Source organism: Carcharodon carcharias, assembly GCF_017639515.1.
Source record: "Carcharodon carcharias isolate sCarCar2 chromosome 40 unlocalized genomic scaffold, sCarCar2.pri SUPER_40_unloc_7, whole genome shotgun sequence".
NCBI lineage: Eukaryota > Metazoa > Chordata > Chondrichthyes > Lamniformes > Lamnidae > Carcharodon > Carcharodon carcharias.
This window is the reverse complement of record NW_024470861.1, coordinates 497786-510251: the sequence shown is the minus strand read 5'-3', so window position 1 is coordinate 510251 and position 12466 is coordinate 497786. Positions and strand designations below refer to the sequence as shown.

Below are 12466 nucleotides of genomic sequence, written 5' to 3'. Positions count from 1 at the left end.
ATATATCAGAGTGTTACATTTATGCGTGTGGGATATATCAGAGTGTTATATTTAGGACAAAAACAGAAGCTAAGGGCCCTCAGACCATCCTGGTGGGGGATGGAGGTGTAGAGGGATTGGACGTCCATGGTGAAGAGGAAGCGGTAGGGGCCAGGGAACTGGAAATTGTTGATGTGACGTAAGGTGTCAGAGGAATCACGGATGTAGGTGGGAAGGGACTGGACAAGGGGAGAGAGAAGGGAGTCAAGATAACGAGAAATGAGTTCTGTGGGGCAGGAGCAAGCTGAGACGATCGGTCTACCGGGGCAGTTCTGTTTGTGGATTTTGGGTAGGAGATAGAAGCGGGCCGTCCGAGGTTGGGCAACTATCAGGTTGGAAGCTGTGGGAGGGAGATCCCCAGAGGAGATGAGGTCAGTGACAGTCCTGGAAACAATGGCTTGATGTTCAGTGGTGGGGTCAAGGTCCAGGGAGAGGTAGGAGGAAGTGTCTGCGAGTTGACGCTCAGCCTCCGCGTGGTAGAGGTCAGTGCGCCAGACAACAACAGCACCACCCTTGTCAGCGGGTTTGATGACAATGTCAGGGTTGGACCTGAGAGAATGGAGTGCAGTAAGTTCAGAGAGAGACAGGTTAGAATGGGTGAGAGGAGCAGAGAAATTGAGACGGCTAATGTCGCGCCGACAGTTCTCAATGAAAAGATCGAGAGAAGGTAAGAATCCAGAGGGAGGGGTCCAGGTGGAGGGAGAATATTGGAGGTGGGTAAAAGGATCCGTTGAACTGGGAGAGGACTCCTGCCCAAAGAAGTGAGCCCGGAGACGAAGACGGCGGAAGAAGAGTTCAGTATCATGCCGAGCCCGAAATTCATTGAGGTGAGGGCGTAAGGGTATGAAACTAAGTCCTTTGCTGAGCACTGAACGTTCAGCATCGGAGAGGGGAAGGTCAGGGGGTATAGTGAATACACGGCTGGGGTTGGGATTGGAAGATGGGGTGGGGACGGAGGGACGGGCAGGGGTGGAGGGTCCTAGATGGATGTTGGTGTCGATGAGTTGTTGGAGCCTGCGTTCCTTAGCACTTGAGAGAAAGAGAAAAAGTTTCTTGTTGAGGCGTCGGATGAGCCGAAGAGTAAAATGAAACTGGGGGCATGCGCAGCTTTGAAAAAGGGTACGGCGGTGCTGCTGGAGGGAGAGGTCGAGTGTGTTCATATGGCGGCGCATGGCACTGAGAGTGGATTTCAGAATGTGACGGGAACAGCAGTCCGAGAAACGTTTTATGTCCCGGAGATACCTGTAATCCTGAGGGCCCTTAGCTTCTTCCTCGAACAGAGGCCCGAACAATCCCCATCCACCACTACTCTCCTCCGTCTGGCTGAACTTGTTCTCACGCTGAACAATTTCTCCTTCAACTCCTCTCACTTCCTCCAAATAAAAGGTGTGGCTATGGGTACCCGCATGGGCCCCAGCTATGCCTGTCTCTTTATGGGGTATGTGGAACATTCCTTGTTCCAGTCCTACTCCGGCCCCCTTCCACAACTCTTTCTCCGGTACATCGATGATTATTTCGGTGCTGCTTCATGCTCTCGTCAGGACTTGGAAAAATTTATTAATTTTGCTTCCAATCTCCACCCCTCCATCATTTTCACGTGGTCCATCTCTGACACTTCCCTTCCCTTCCTTGACCTCTCTGTCTCAATCTCTGGTGATAGACTGTCCACCAATATCCATTACAAACCCACCGACACCCACAGCTATCTCGACTACAGCTCCTCACACCCCACTTCCTGTAAGGACTCCATCCCATTCTCTCAATTCCTTCGCCTCCGTCGCATCTGTTCCGATGATGCTACATTCAAAAACAGTTCCTCTGACATGTCCTCCTTCTTCCTTAACCGAGGTTTTCCACCCACGGTCGTTGACAGGGCCCTCAACCGTGTCCGGCCCATCTCCCGCGCATCCGCCCTCACTCCTTCTCCTCCCTCCCAGAAACATGATAGGGTCCCCCTTGTCCTCACTTATCACCCCACCAGCCTCCGCATTCAAAGGATCATCCTCCGCCATTTCCGCCAACTCCAGCATGATGCCACTACCAAACACATCTTCCCTTCACCCCCCTTATCGGCATTCCGTAGGGATCGCTCCCTCCGGGACACCCTGGTCCACTCCTCCATCACCCCCTACTCCTCAACCCCCTCCTATGGCACAACCCCTTGCCCACGCAAAAGATGCAACACCTGCCCCTTCACTTCCTCTCTCCTCACCGTCCAAGGACCCAAACACTCCTTTCAAGTGAAGCAGCATTTCACTTGCATTTCCCCCAACTTAGTCTACTGCATTCGTTGCTCCCAATGTGGTCTCCTCTACATTGGAGAGACCAAACGTAAACTGGGCGACCGCTTTGCAGAACACCTGCGGTCTGTCCGCAAGAATGACCCAAACCTCCCTGTCGCTTGCCATTTTAACACTCCACCCTGCTCTCTTGCCCACATGTCTGTCCTTGGCTTGCTGCATTGTTCCAGTGAAGCCCAACGCAAACTGGAGGAACAACACCTCATCTTCCGACTAGGGACTTTACAGCCTTCCGGACTGAATATTGAATTCAACAACTTTAGGTCGTGAGTCCCCTCCCCCATCCCCACCCCCTTCTGTTTCCCCCTTCTTTTTTTTTTCCCAATAAATTATAAAGATTTTCCTTTTCCCACCTATTTCCATTATATAAAAAAAAATATAAAAAAAAAAATAAAAAAAAAAACCCACTAGAGCTATACCTTGAGTGCCCTACCATCCATTCTTAATTAGCACATTCGTTTAGATAATATCACCAACTTTAACTTTAACACCTATGTGTTCTATTGTACTATTGTTGTTGACATCTTTTGATGATCTGCTTCTATCACTGCTTGTTTGTCCCTACAACCACACCAACCCCCTCCACCTCTCTGTCTCTCTATCTCTCCGCCCCCCACACACACACCTTAAACCAGCTTATATTTCAGCTCTTTCCTGGACTCGAACTCAAGTTCTGTCGAAGGGTCATGAGGACTCGAAACGTCAACTCTTTTCTTCTCCGCCGATGCTGCCAGACCTGCTGAGTTTTTCCAGGTAATTCTGTTTTTGTTTTGGATTTCCAGCATCCGCAGTTTTTTTGTTTTTATCTCTGTTATATTTAGGGTTGTGGGATATATAAGAGTGTTACAGTGACGGGTGTGGGAAATAACAGAGTGTTGCAATGAGGGGTGTGGGATATATCAGAGAGTTACAATGAGGGGCGCAGGATATATAACTGTGTTACAGTGATGGGTGTGGGATATATCAATGTGTTACAGTGAGGTGTGTGGGATATGTCAGAGTGTTATAGTGAGGGGTGTGGGATATATCAGAGTGTTACAGTGAGGGTGTGGGATATATCAGAATATTACAGTGAGAGGTGTGGGATATATCATTGTTACAGTGAGGGATGTGGGGTGTATCACAGTGTTTCATTGAGGGGTGTGTGATATATCAGAGTGTTACAGGAAGGGCTATGGGATATATAAGAGCGTTAGTCCGAGGGGTGTGGGTTAAATCAGAGTGTTACAATGAGGGGTGTGGGTTATGTCAGAGTGTTACAGTGAGCAGTGTGGGATATGTCAGAGTGTTACAGTGAGCAGTGTGGGATATATCAGAGTGTGACGGTGAGGATTGTGGGGTATACCATAGTGTTACAATGAGGGGTGTGGGGTATATCAGAGTGTTACAGTGAGGGGTGTGGGATATATTAGAGTGTTACAGTGAGGGGTGTGGGATATATCAGAGTGTTACATTGTGGGGTGTGCGATATATCAGAGTTTTACAATGAGGGGTGTGGGATATATTAGAGTGTTACAGTGAGGGGTGTGGGATATATCAGAGTGTTACAGTGAAGGGTGTGGGATATATCAATGTGTTACAGTGAGGAGTGTGGGATATATCAGAGTGTTATAGTGAGGGGTTTGGGATATAACAGAGTGTGACAGTGAGGGGTGTTGGATATATAATTGTTACAATGAGGGATGTGGGATACATCACAGTGTTACAGGGAGGGGTATGGGATATATAAGAGGGTTAGAGCGAGGTGTGTGGGATATATCAGAGTGTTACAGTGAGGGGTGTGGGATATATCAGAGTGTTACAGTGTCGGGTGTGGGATATATCAGAGTGTAACAGTGAGCAGTGTGGGATATACCAGAGTGTTACAGTGAGTGGTGTGGCATAAATCAATGATAAAGTGATGGGTGTGGTATATATCATAGTGTTACAGTGAGGGTGTGGGATATATCAGAGTGTTACAATGAGGGGTGTGGTATATATCATTGTTACAGTGAGGGGTGTGCGATATATCAGTGTTACAGTGAGGGGAGTGGGATATATCAGAGTGTTACAGTGAGGGGTGTGGGGTATATCAGAGTGTTACAGCGAGGGGTGTGGGATATATAATTGTTACAGTGAGGGGTGTGGGGTATATCAGAGTGTTACAGTGAGGGGTGTGGGTTACATCAGAGTGTTACAGTGAGCAGTGTGGGATATATCAGAGTGTTACGGTGAGGGTTGTGCGGTATACCGTAGTGTTACTATGAGGTGTGTGGGATATGTCAGAGTGTTACAGTGAGGGTTGTGGGATAGATCAGAGTGTTACATTGAAGGGTGTGGGATATATACTAGAGTTACAGTGAGGCGAGGGTGCTCTCTCAGAATGTTACAGTGTGGGATCTGGGATATATCAATGTGTTACAGTGAGGGTTGTGTTGTATATCAGTGTTACAGTGAGGGGTGTGGGACATATCAGAGTGTTACACTGAGGGGTGTGGGAAATATCAGAGTGTTACAGTGAGCGGTGGGCTTTATATCAGTGTATTACAGTGAGGGGTATGGGATATATAATTGTTACAATGAGGGATGTGGGATACATCACAGTGTTACAGTGAGGGATGTGGGATATATCAGAGTGTTACAGGGAGGGGTATGGGATATATAAGAGTGTTAGTGCGAGGTGTGTGGGATACATCAGAGTGTTTCAGTGAGCAGTGTGGGATATACCAGAGTGTTACAGTGAGGGGTGTGGCGTATATCAATGATAAAGTGATGGGTGTGGTATATATCAGAGTGTTACAGTGAGGGATGTGGGAAAAAATCCGAGTTTTACAGTGAGGGGTGTGGGATATATCAGAGTGTTACAGTGAGGGGTGTGGGATATATAATTGTTACAGTGAGGTGTGTGGGATATATCAGAGTGTTACAGTGAGGTGTGTGCTATATACCACAGTGTTACAGTGAGGGGTGTGGGATATATCAGAGTGTTACAGTGAGCGGTGTGGGATATATCAGAGTGTTACAGTGAGGGTTGTGGGATATATCAGAGTGTTACATTGAAGGGTGTGGGATATATACTAGAGTTACAGTGAGGCGAGGGTGCTCTCTCAGAATGTTACAGTGTGGGATGTGGGATATATCAGAGTTTTACTTTTATGGGTGTGGGATATATCAGAGTGTTATATTTAGGGTTGTGGGATATATAAGAGTGTTACAATGAGGGGTATGGGGTATATCAGAGAGTTACAGTGAGGGGCGTGGGATACATCACAGTTTTACAGTGAAGGGTGTGTGATATATCAGAGTGTTACAGTGAGGGGTGTGGGTTATGTCAGAGTGTTACAGTGAGCAGTGTGGGATATATCAGAGTGTTACGGTGAGGGTTGTGGGGTATATCAGAGTGTTACAGTGAGGGGTGTGGGATATATCAGAGTGTTACATTGTGGGGTGTGGGATATATTAGAGTGTTACAGTGAGGGGTGTGGGGTATCTCAGAATGTTACAGTGAGGGGTGTGGCATATATCAGAGTGTTACAGTGAGGGGTGTGGGATATATCAATGTGTTACAGTGAGGAGTGTGGGATATATCAGAGTGTTACAGTGAGTGGCGGGCTTTATATCAGTGTATTACAGTGAGGGGTATGGGATATATCAGAGTGTTACAGGGAGGGATGTGGGATATATCAGAGTGTTACAGTTAGGGGTGTGGGATATATAATTGTTACAATGAGGGATGTGGGATACATCACAGTGTTACAGTGAGGGATGTGGGATATATCAGAGTGTTACAGTGAGTGGTGTGGCGTATATCAATGATAAAGTGATGGGTGTGGTATATATCAGAGTGTTACAGTGAGGGGAGTGGGATATATCCGAGTGTTACAGTGAGGGGTGTGGGGTATATCAGAGTGTTACAGGAAGGGCTATGGGATATAGAAAGAGCGTTAGAGCGAGGGGTGTGGTTTAAATCAGAGTGTTACAGTGAGGGGTGTGGGTTATATCAGAGTGTTACAGTGAGCAGTGTGGGATATATCAGAGTGTTACGGTGAGGGTTGTGCAGTATACCACAGTGTTACTATGAGGGGTGTGTGATATATCAGAGTGTTACATTGTGGGGTGTGAGATATATCAGAGTTTTACAATGAGGGGTGTGTGATATATCAGAGTGTTACATTGTGGGGTGTGAGATATATCAGAGTTTTACAATGAGGGGTGTGGGATATATCAGAGTGTTACAATGAGGGGCGCAGGATATATCAGAGTGTAACAGTGAGGGGTGTGGGATATATCAGAGTGTTACAGTGAGGGGTGTGGGATATATCAGTGTTACAGTGAGGCGTGTGGGATATATCAGAGTGTTACAGTGAGGGGTTTGGGATTTATCAGTGTTACAGTGAGGGATGTGTGATATATCAGAGTGTTACAGTGAGGGGTGTGGGATATATCAGTGTGTTACAGTGAGGGATGTGGGATATATCAGAGTGTTACAGTGAGGGGTGTGGGATATAACAGATTGTTATAGTGATGGGTGCGGGATATATCAGTGTCACAGTGAGGGGTGTGGGCTTTATCAGAGTGTTACAGTGAGGGGTGTGCGATGAATCAGTGTGTTACAGGGAGTGGTGTGGGATATATCAGAGCGTTACAGGGAGGGGTATGGGATATATAAGAGTGTTAGTGCGAGGTGTGTGGGATACATCAGAGTGTTACAGTGAGGGGTGTGGGATATATCAGAGTGTTACAGGGAGGGGTATGGGATATATAAGAGTGTTAGTGCGAGGTGTGTGGGATACATCAGAGTGTTACAGTGAGGGTTGTGGGAAAAAATCCGAGTGTTACAGTGAGGGGTGTGGGATATATCAGAGTGTTACAGTGAGGATTGTGAGATATATAATTGTTACAGTGAGGGGTGTGGGATACATCAGAGTGTTACAGGGAGGGGTATGGTATATATTGTAGTGTTAGATCGAGTGGTGTCTGATGCATCTGAGTGTTACAGTTAAGGGTGTTGGATACATCAGAGTGTTACAGTGAGGGGTGTGGGATATATAATAGAGTTACAGTGATTTGAGGGTGCTCTCTCAGAATGTTACAGTGCGGGGTCTGGGATATTACAGTGTGTTAGAGTGAGGGTTGTGTTGTATATCAGTGTTACAGTGAGGGGTGTGGGATATATCAGATCGTTACTGTGAGGGATGTAGGATATATCAGAGTTTTACTTTTATGGGTGTGGGATAAATCAGAGTGTTATATTTAGGGTTGTGGGATATATAAGAGTGTTACAGTGAGGGGTGTGGGATATAACAGCGTGTTACAATGAGGGGTGTGGGATATATCAGAGTGTTACAATGAGGGGCGCAGGATATATTACTGTGTTACTGTGATGGGTGTGGGATATATCAGAGTGTTACAGTGAGGTGTGTGGGATATATCAGAGTGTTACAGTGAGGGGCGTGGGATATATCAGAGTGTTACAGTGAGGGGTGTGGGATATATCAGAGTGTTACAGTGAGGTGTGTGGGATATATCAGAGTGTTACAGTGAGGGGTGTGGGATATATCAGAGTGTTACAGTGAGGGGCGTGGGATATATAAGAGTGTTACAGTGAGGGGTGTGGGATATATCAGAGTGTTACAGTGAGGTGTGTGGGATATATCAGAGTGTTACAGTGAGTGGTGTGGGATATATCAGAGTGTTACAGTGAGGGGTGTGGGATATATCAGAGTGTTACAGTGAGGAGTGTGGGATATATCAGAGTGTTACAGTGATGGGTGTGGGATATATCAGAGTGTTACAGTGAGGAGTGTGGGATATAGCAGAGTGTTACAGTGAGGGGTGTGGGATATATCAGAGTGTTACAGTGAGGGTTGTGGGATATATCAGAGTGTTACAGTGAAGAGTGAGGGATATATCAGTGTGTTACAGTGATGGGTGTGGGATATATCAGTGTTACAGTGAGGGGTGTGGCATATATCAGAGTGTTACAGTGAGCGGTGTGGGATATATCAGAGTGTTAAACTGAGTGGTGTGGGATATATCAGAGTGTTACATTGAGGGGTGTGGGATATATCAGAGTGTTACAGTGAGGTGTTTGGGATATATCAGAGTGTTACAGTGAGGGGTGTGGGGTATATCAGAGTGTTACAGTGAGGAGTGTGGGATATATCAGAGTCTTACAGTGAGGGGTGTGGGATATAACAGAGTGTTACAGTGAGGGGTGTGGGGTATATCAGAGTGTTACAGTGAGGGGTGTGGGATATATCAGAGTCTTACAGTGAGGGGTGTGGGATATAACAGAGTGTTACAGTGAGCAGTGTGGGATATACCAGAGTGTTACAGTGAGGGGTGTGGCGTATATCAATGATAAAGTGATGGATGTGGTATATGTCAGAGTGTTACAGTGAAGGGTGGTGGAAAAAATCCGAGTGTTACAGTGAGGAGTGTGGGATATATCAGAGTGTTACAGTGAGGGGTGTGGGATATATAATTGTTATAGTGAGGGGTGTGGGATACATCACAGTGTTATAGTGATCAGTGTGGGATATATCAGAGTGTTACAGGGAGGGGTATGGTATATATTATTTTGTTAGAGCGAGGGGTGTGTGATGCATCTGAGTGTTACAGTGAGGGGTGTGGGATATATCAGAGTGTTTCATTGAGGGGTGTGGGATTTATCAGTGTGTTACAGTGAGTGGTGTGGGGTATTCCCTAGTGTTACCATGAGGGGTTTGTGATATATCAGAATGTTACATTGAAGGGTGTGGGATATATCAGAGTGTTACAGTGAGGGGTGTGGGATATATCAGAGTGTTACAGTGAGGGGAGGGGGATATCTCAGAATGTTACAGTGAGGGGTGTGAGATATATCAGAGTGTTACATTGAGGGGTGTGGGATATATCAGAGTGTTACAGTGAGGGGTGTGGGATATATCAGAGTGTTACAGTGAGGGGTGTGGGATATATCAGAGTGTTACAGTGAGGGGAGGGGGATATATCAGAGTGTTACAGTGAGGAGTCTGGGTTATATCAGAGTGTTACAGTGAGGGGTGTGGGATATATCAGAGTGTTACAGTGAGGGGTGTGGGATATATCAGAGTGTTACAGTGAGGAGTGTGGGATATATCAGAGTGTTACAGTGAGGTGTGTGGGATGTATCAGTGTTACCGTGAGGGGTGTGTGGTATATCAGAGTGTTACAATGAGGGGTGTGGGATGTATCAGTGTTACCGTGAGGGGTGTGGGGTATATCAGAGTGTTACAGTGAGGGTTGCGGGATATATCAGAGAGTTACAGTGAGGGGTTCGGGATATATCAGAGTGTTACAATGAGGGGTGTGGAATATATCAGAGTGTTACAGTGAGGGGAGCGAGATATATCAGATTGTTACAGTGAGGGCAGGGGGACATATCAGAATGTTACAGTGACGGGAGCTGGATATCTCAGAATGTTCTAGTGAGGGGTGTGGGATATATCAGAGTTTTTCAGTGAGACGTGTGGGATATATCAGTGTGTTACATTGAGGTGTGTGGGGTCTATCAGTGTTACAGTGAGGGGTGCGGGATATATCAGATTGTTACCTTGAGGCGTCTGGGATATATCAGAGTGTTACATTTAGGGGTGTTGGATATATCAGAGTTTTACAGTGAGGGGTGTGGGATATGTCAGAGTGTTACATTGAGATGTGTGGTTTATATCAGAGTCTTATTGTGAGGGTGTGGGATATATCAAATTGTTACTATGAGGGGTGTGGGGCATATCAGAGTGTTACAGTGAGGGGTGTGGGATATATCAGAGTGTTACAATGAGGGGTGTGGGGCATATCAGAGTGTTACAGTGAGGGGTGTGGGATATATCAGAATGTTACAGTGAGGGGTGTGGGATATATCAGAGTGTTACAGTGAGGGGTGTGTGATATATCAGAGTGTTACAGTGAGGGGTGTGGGATATATCAGAGTGTTACAGTGAGGGGTGTGGGATATATCAGAGTGTTACAGTGAGGGGTGTGTGATATATCAGAGTGTTACAGTGAGGGGTGTGGGATATATCAGAGTGTTACAATGAGGGGTGTGGGGCATATCAGAGTGTTACAGTGAGGGGTGTGGGATATATCAGAATGTTACAGTGAGGGGTGTGTGATATATCAGAGTGTTACAGTGAGGGGTGTGGGATATATCAGAGTGTTACAATGAGGGGTGTGGGGCATATCAGAGTGTTACAGTGAGGGGTGTGGGATATATCAGAGTGTTACAGTGAAGGGTGTGTGATATATCAGAGTGTTACAGTGAGGGGTGTGGGATATATCAGAGTGTTACAGTGAGGTGTGTGTGATATATCAGAGTGTTACAGTGAGGGGTGTGGGATATATCAGATTGTTACAGTGAGGGGTGTGGGATATATCAGAGTGTTACAATGAGGGGTGTGGGGCATATCAGAGTGTTACAATGAGGGGTGTGGGGCATATCAGAGTGTTACAGTGAGGGGTGTGGGATATATCAGAGTGTTACAGTGAGGTGTGTGTGATATATCATAGTGTTACAGTGAGGGGTGTGGGATATATCAGAGTGTTACAGTGAGGGGTGTGGGATATATCAGAGTGTTACAGTGAGGGGTGTGGGATATATCAGAGTGTTACAGTGAGGGGTGTGGGATATATCAGAGTGTTACAGTGAGGGGTGTCGAATATATCAGTGTGTTACAATGAGGGGTGTGGTATATACCAGAATGTTACTGTGAGGGGTGTGGGATATATCAGAGTTCAACAGTTATCGGTGTGGGATTTATCAGAGTTAAAAAGTGAGGGGTGTGGGTTATATCAGAGTGTTACATTGAGGGGTATGTGATATATCAGTGTGTTACAGTGAGGGGTATGTGACATATCAGTGTTACAGTGAGGTGTGCGGTCTCTATCAGAGTGTTACAGTGAGTTGTGTGGGATATATCAGAGTGTTACAGTGAGGGGTATTGGATATATCAGAGTGTTACAGTGAGGAGTGTGGGATATATCAGAGTGTTATAGTGATGGGTGTGGGATATATCAGAGTGTTACAGTGAGCGGTTGGCTTTATATCAGTGTTTTAGTGAGGGGTATGGGAAATATCAGCGAGTTACAGTGAGAGTTGTGGGATATATCAGAGTGTTACAGTGAGGGGTGTGGGATATATCAGAGTGTTACATTGAGGGGTGTGGGTATATCAGAGTGTTACAGTGGGGTGCGGGGTATGTCAGAGTGTTACAGTGAGGGGTGTGGGATATATCAGAGTATTACAGTGAGGGTTGTGGGATATATCAGTGTGTTACAGTGAGGGGTGTGGGATATATCAGAGTGTTACAGTGAGGGGTGTGGGATATATCAGAGTGTTACAGGGAGGGTTGTGGGATTTTTCACAGTGTTACAGTGAGGGATGTGGGATATATCAGAGCGTTACAGTGAGCAGTGTGGGATATACCAGAGTGTTACAGTGAGGGGTGTGGGAAAAAATCCGAGTGTTACAGTGAGGGGTGTGGGATATATACGAGTGTTACAGTGAGGCGTGTGGGATAAATGAGAGAGTTACAGTGAGCAGTTTGGATATATCAGAGTGTTACCGTGAGGGGTGTGGGATATATCAGTGTGTTACAGTGAGGTGTGTGTGATATATCAGAGTGTTACAGTGAGGGGTGTGGGATATATCAGAGTGTTACTGTGAGTGGTGTGGGATATATCAGAGTCTTAACTCTCGGTGTGACTCTCTCACAGCTATCTGTTACCCTGAATATAATATAACCCTCTGTACCCCTCGATGTGACTCTCTCCCAGCTATCTGTTACCCTGTATATAATATAACCCCCTCTACCCCTCGATGTAACTCTCTCCCAGCTATCTGTTACCCTGAAAATAATATAACCCCTGTACCCCTCGATGTGACTCACTCCCAGCTATCTGTTACCCTGAAAATAATATAACCCCCTGTACCCCTCGACGTGACTCTCTCCCAGCTATCTGTTACCCTGAAAATAATATAACCCCCTGTACCCCTCGATGTGACTCTCTCCCAGCTCTCTGTTACCCTGTATATAATATAACCCCCTGTACCCCTCGGTGTAACTCTCTCCCATATATCTGTTACCCTGAAAATAATATAACCCCCTGTACCCCTCGATGTGACTCTC

At 46.2% G+C, this 12466-nt stretch overlaps 1 protein-coding gene across 1 annotated transcript in view; it reads left to right on the top strand.

The window, feature by feature from the left end:
• Positions 1–12080, top strand: part of LOC121275047 (arf-GAP with coiled-coil, ANK repeat and PH domain-containing protein 2-like) — a 53230-nt gene extending 41150 nt beyond the window's left edge. Inside the window, exon 5 of the mRNA XM_041182438.1 lies at positions 12054–12080. Coding sequence (XP_041038372.1) covers positions 12054–12080 — 27 coding nt within the window. The remainder of the gene's footprint in view (positions 1–12053) is intronic.
• Positions 12081–12466: the final 386 nt, after the last annotated feature.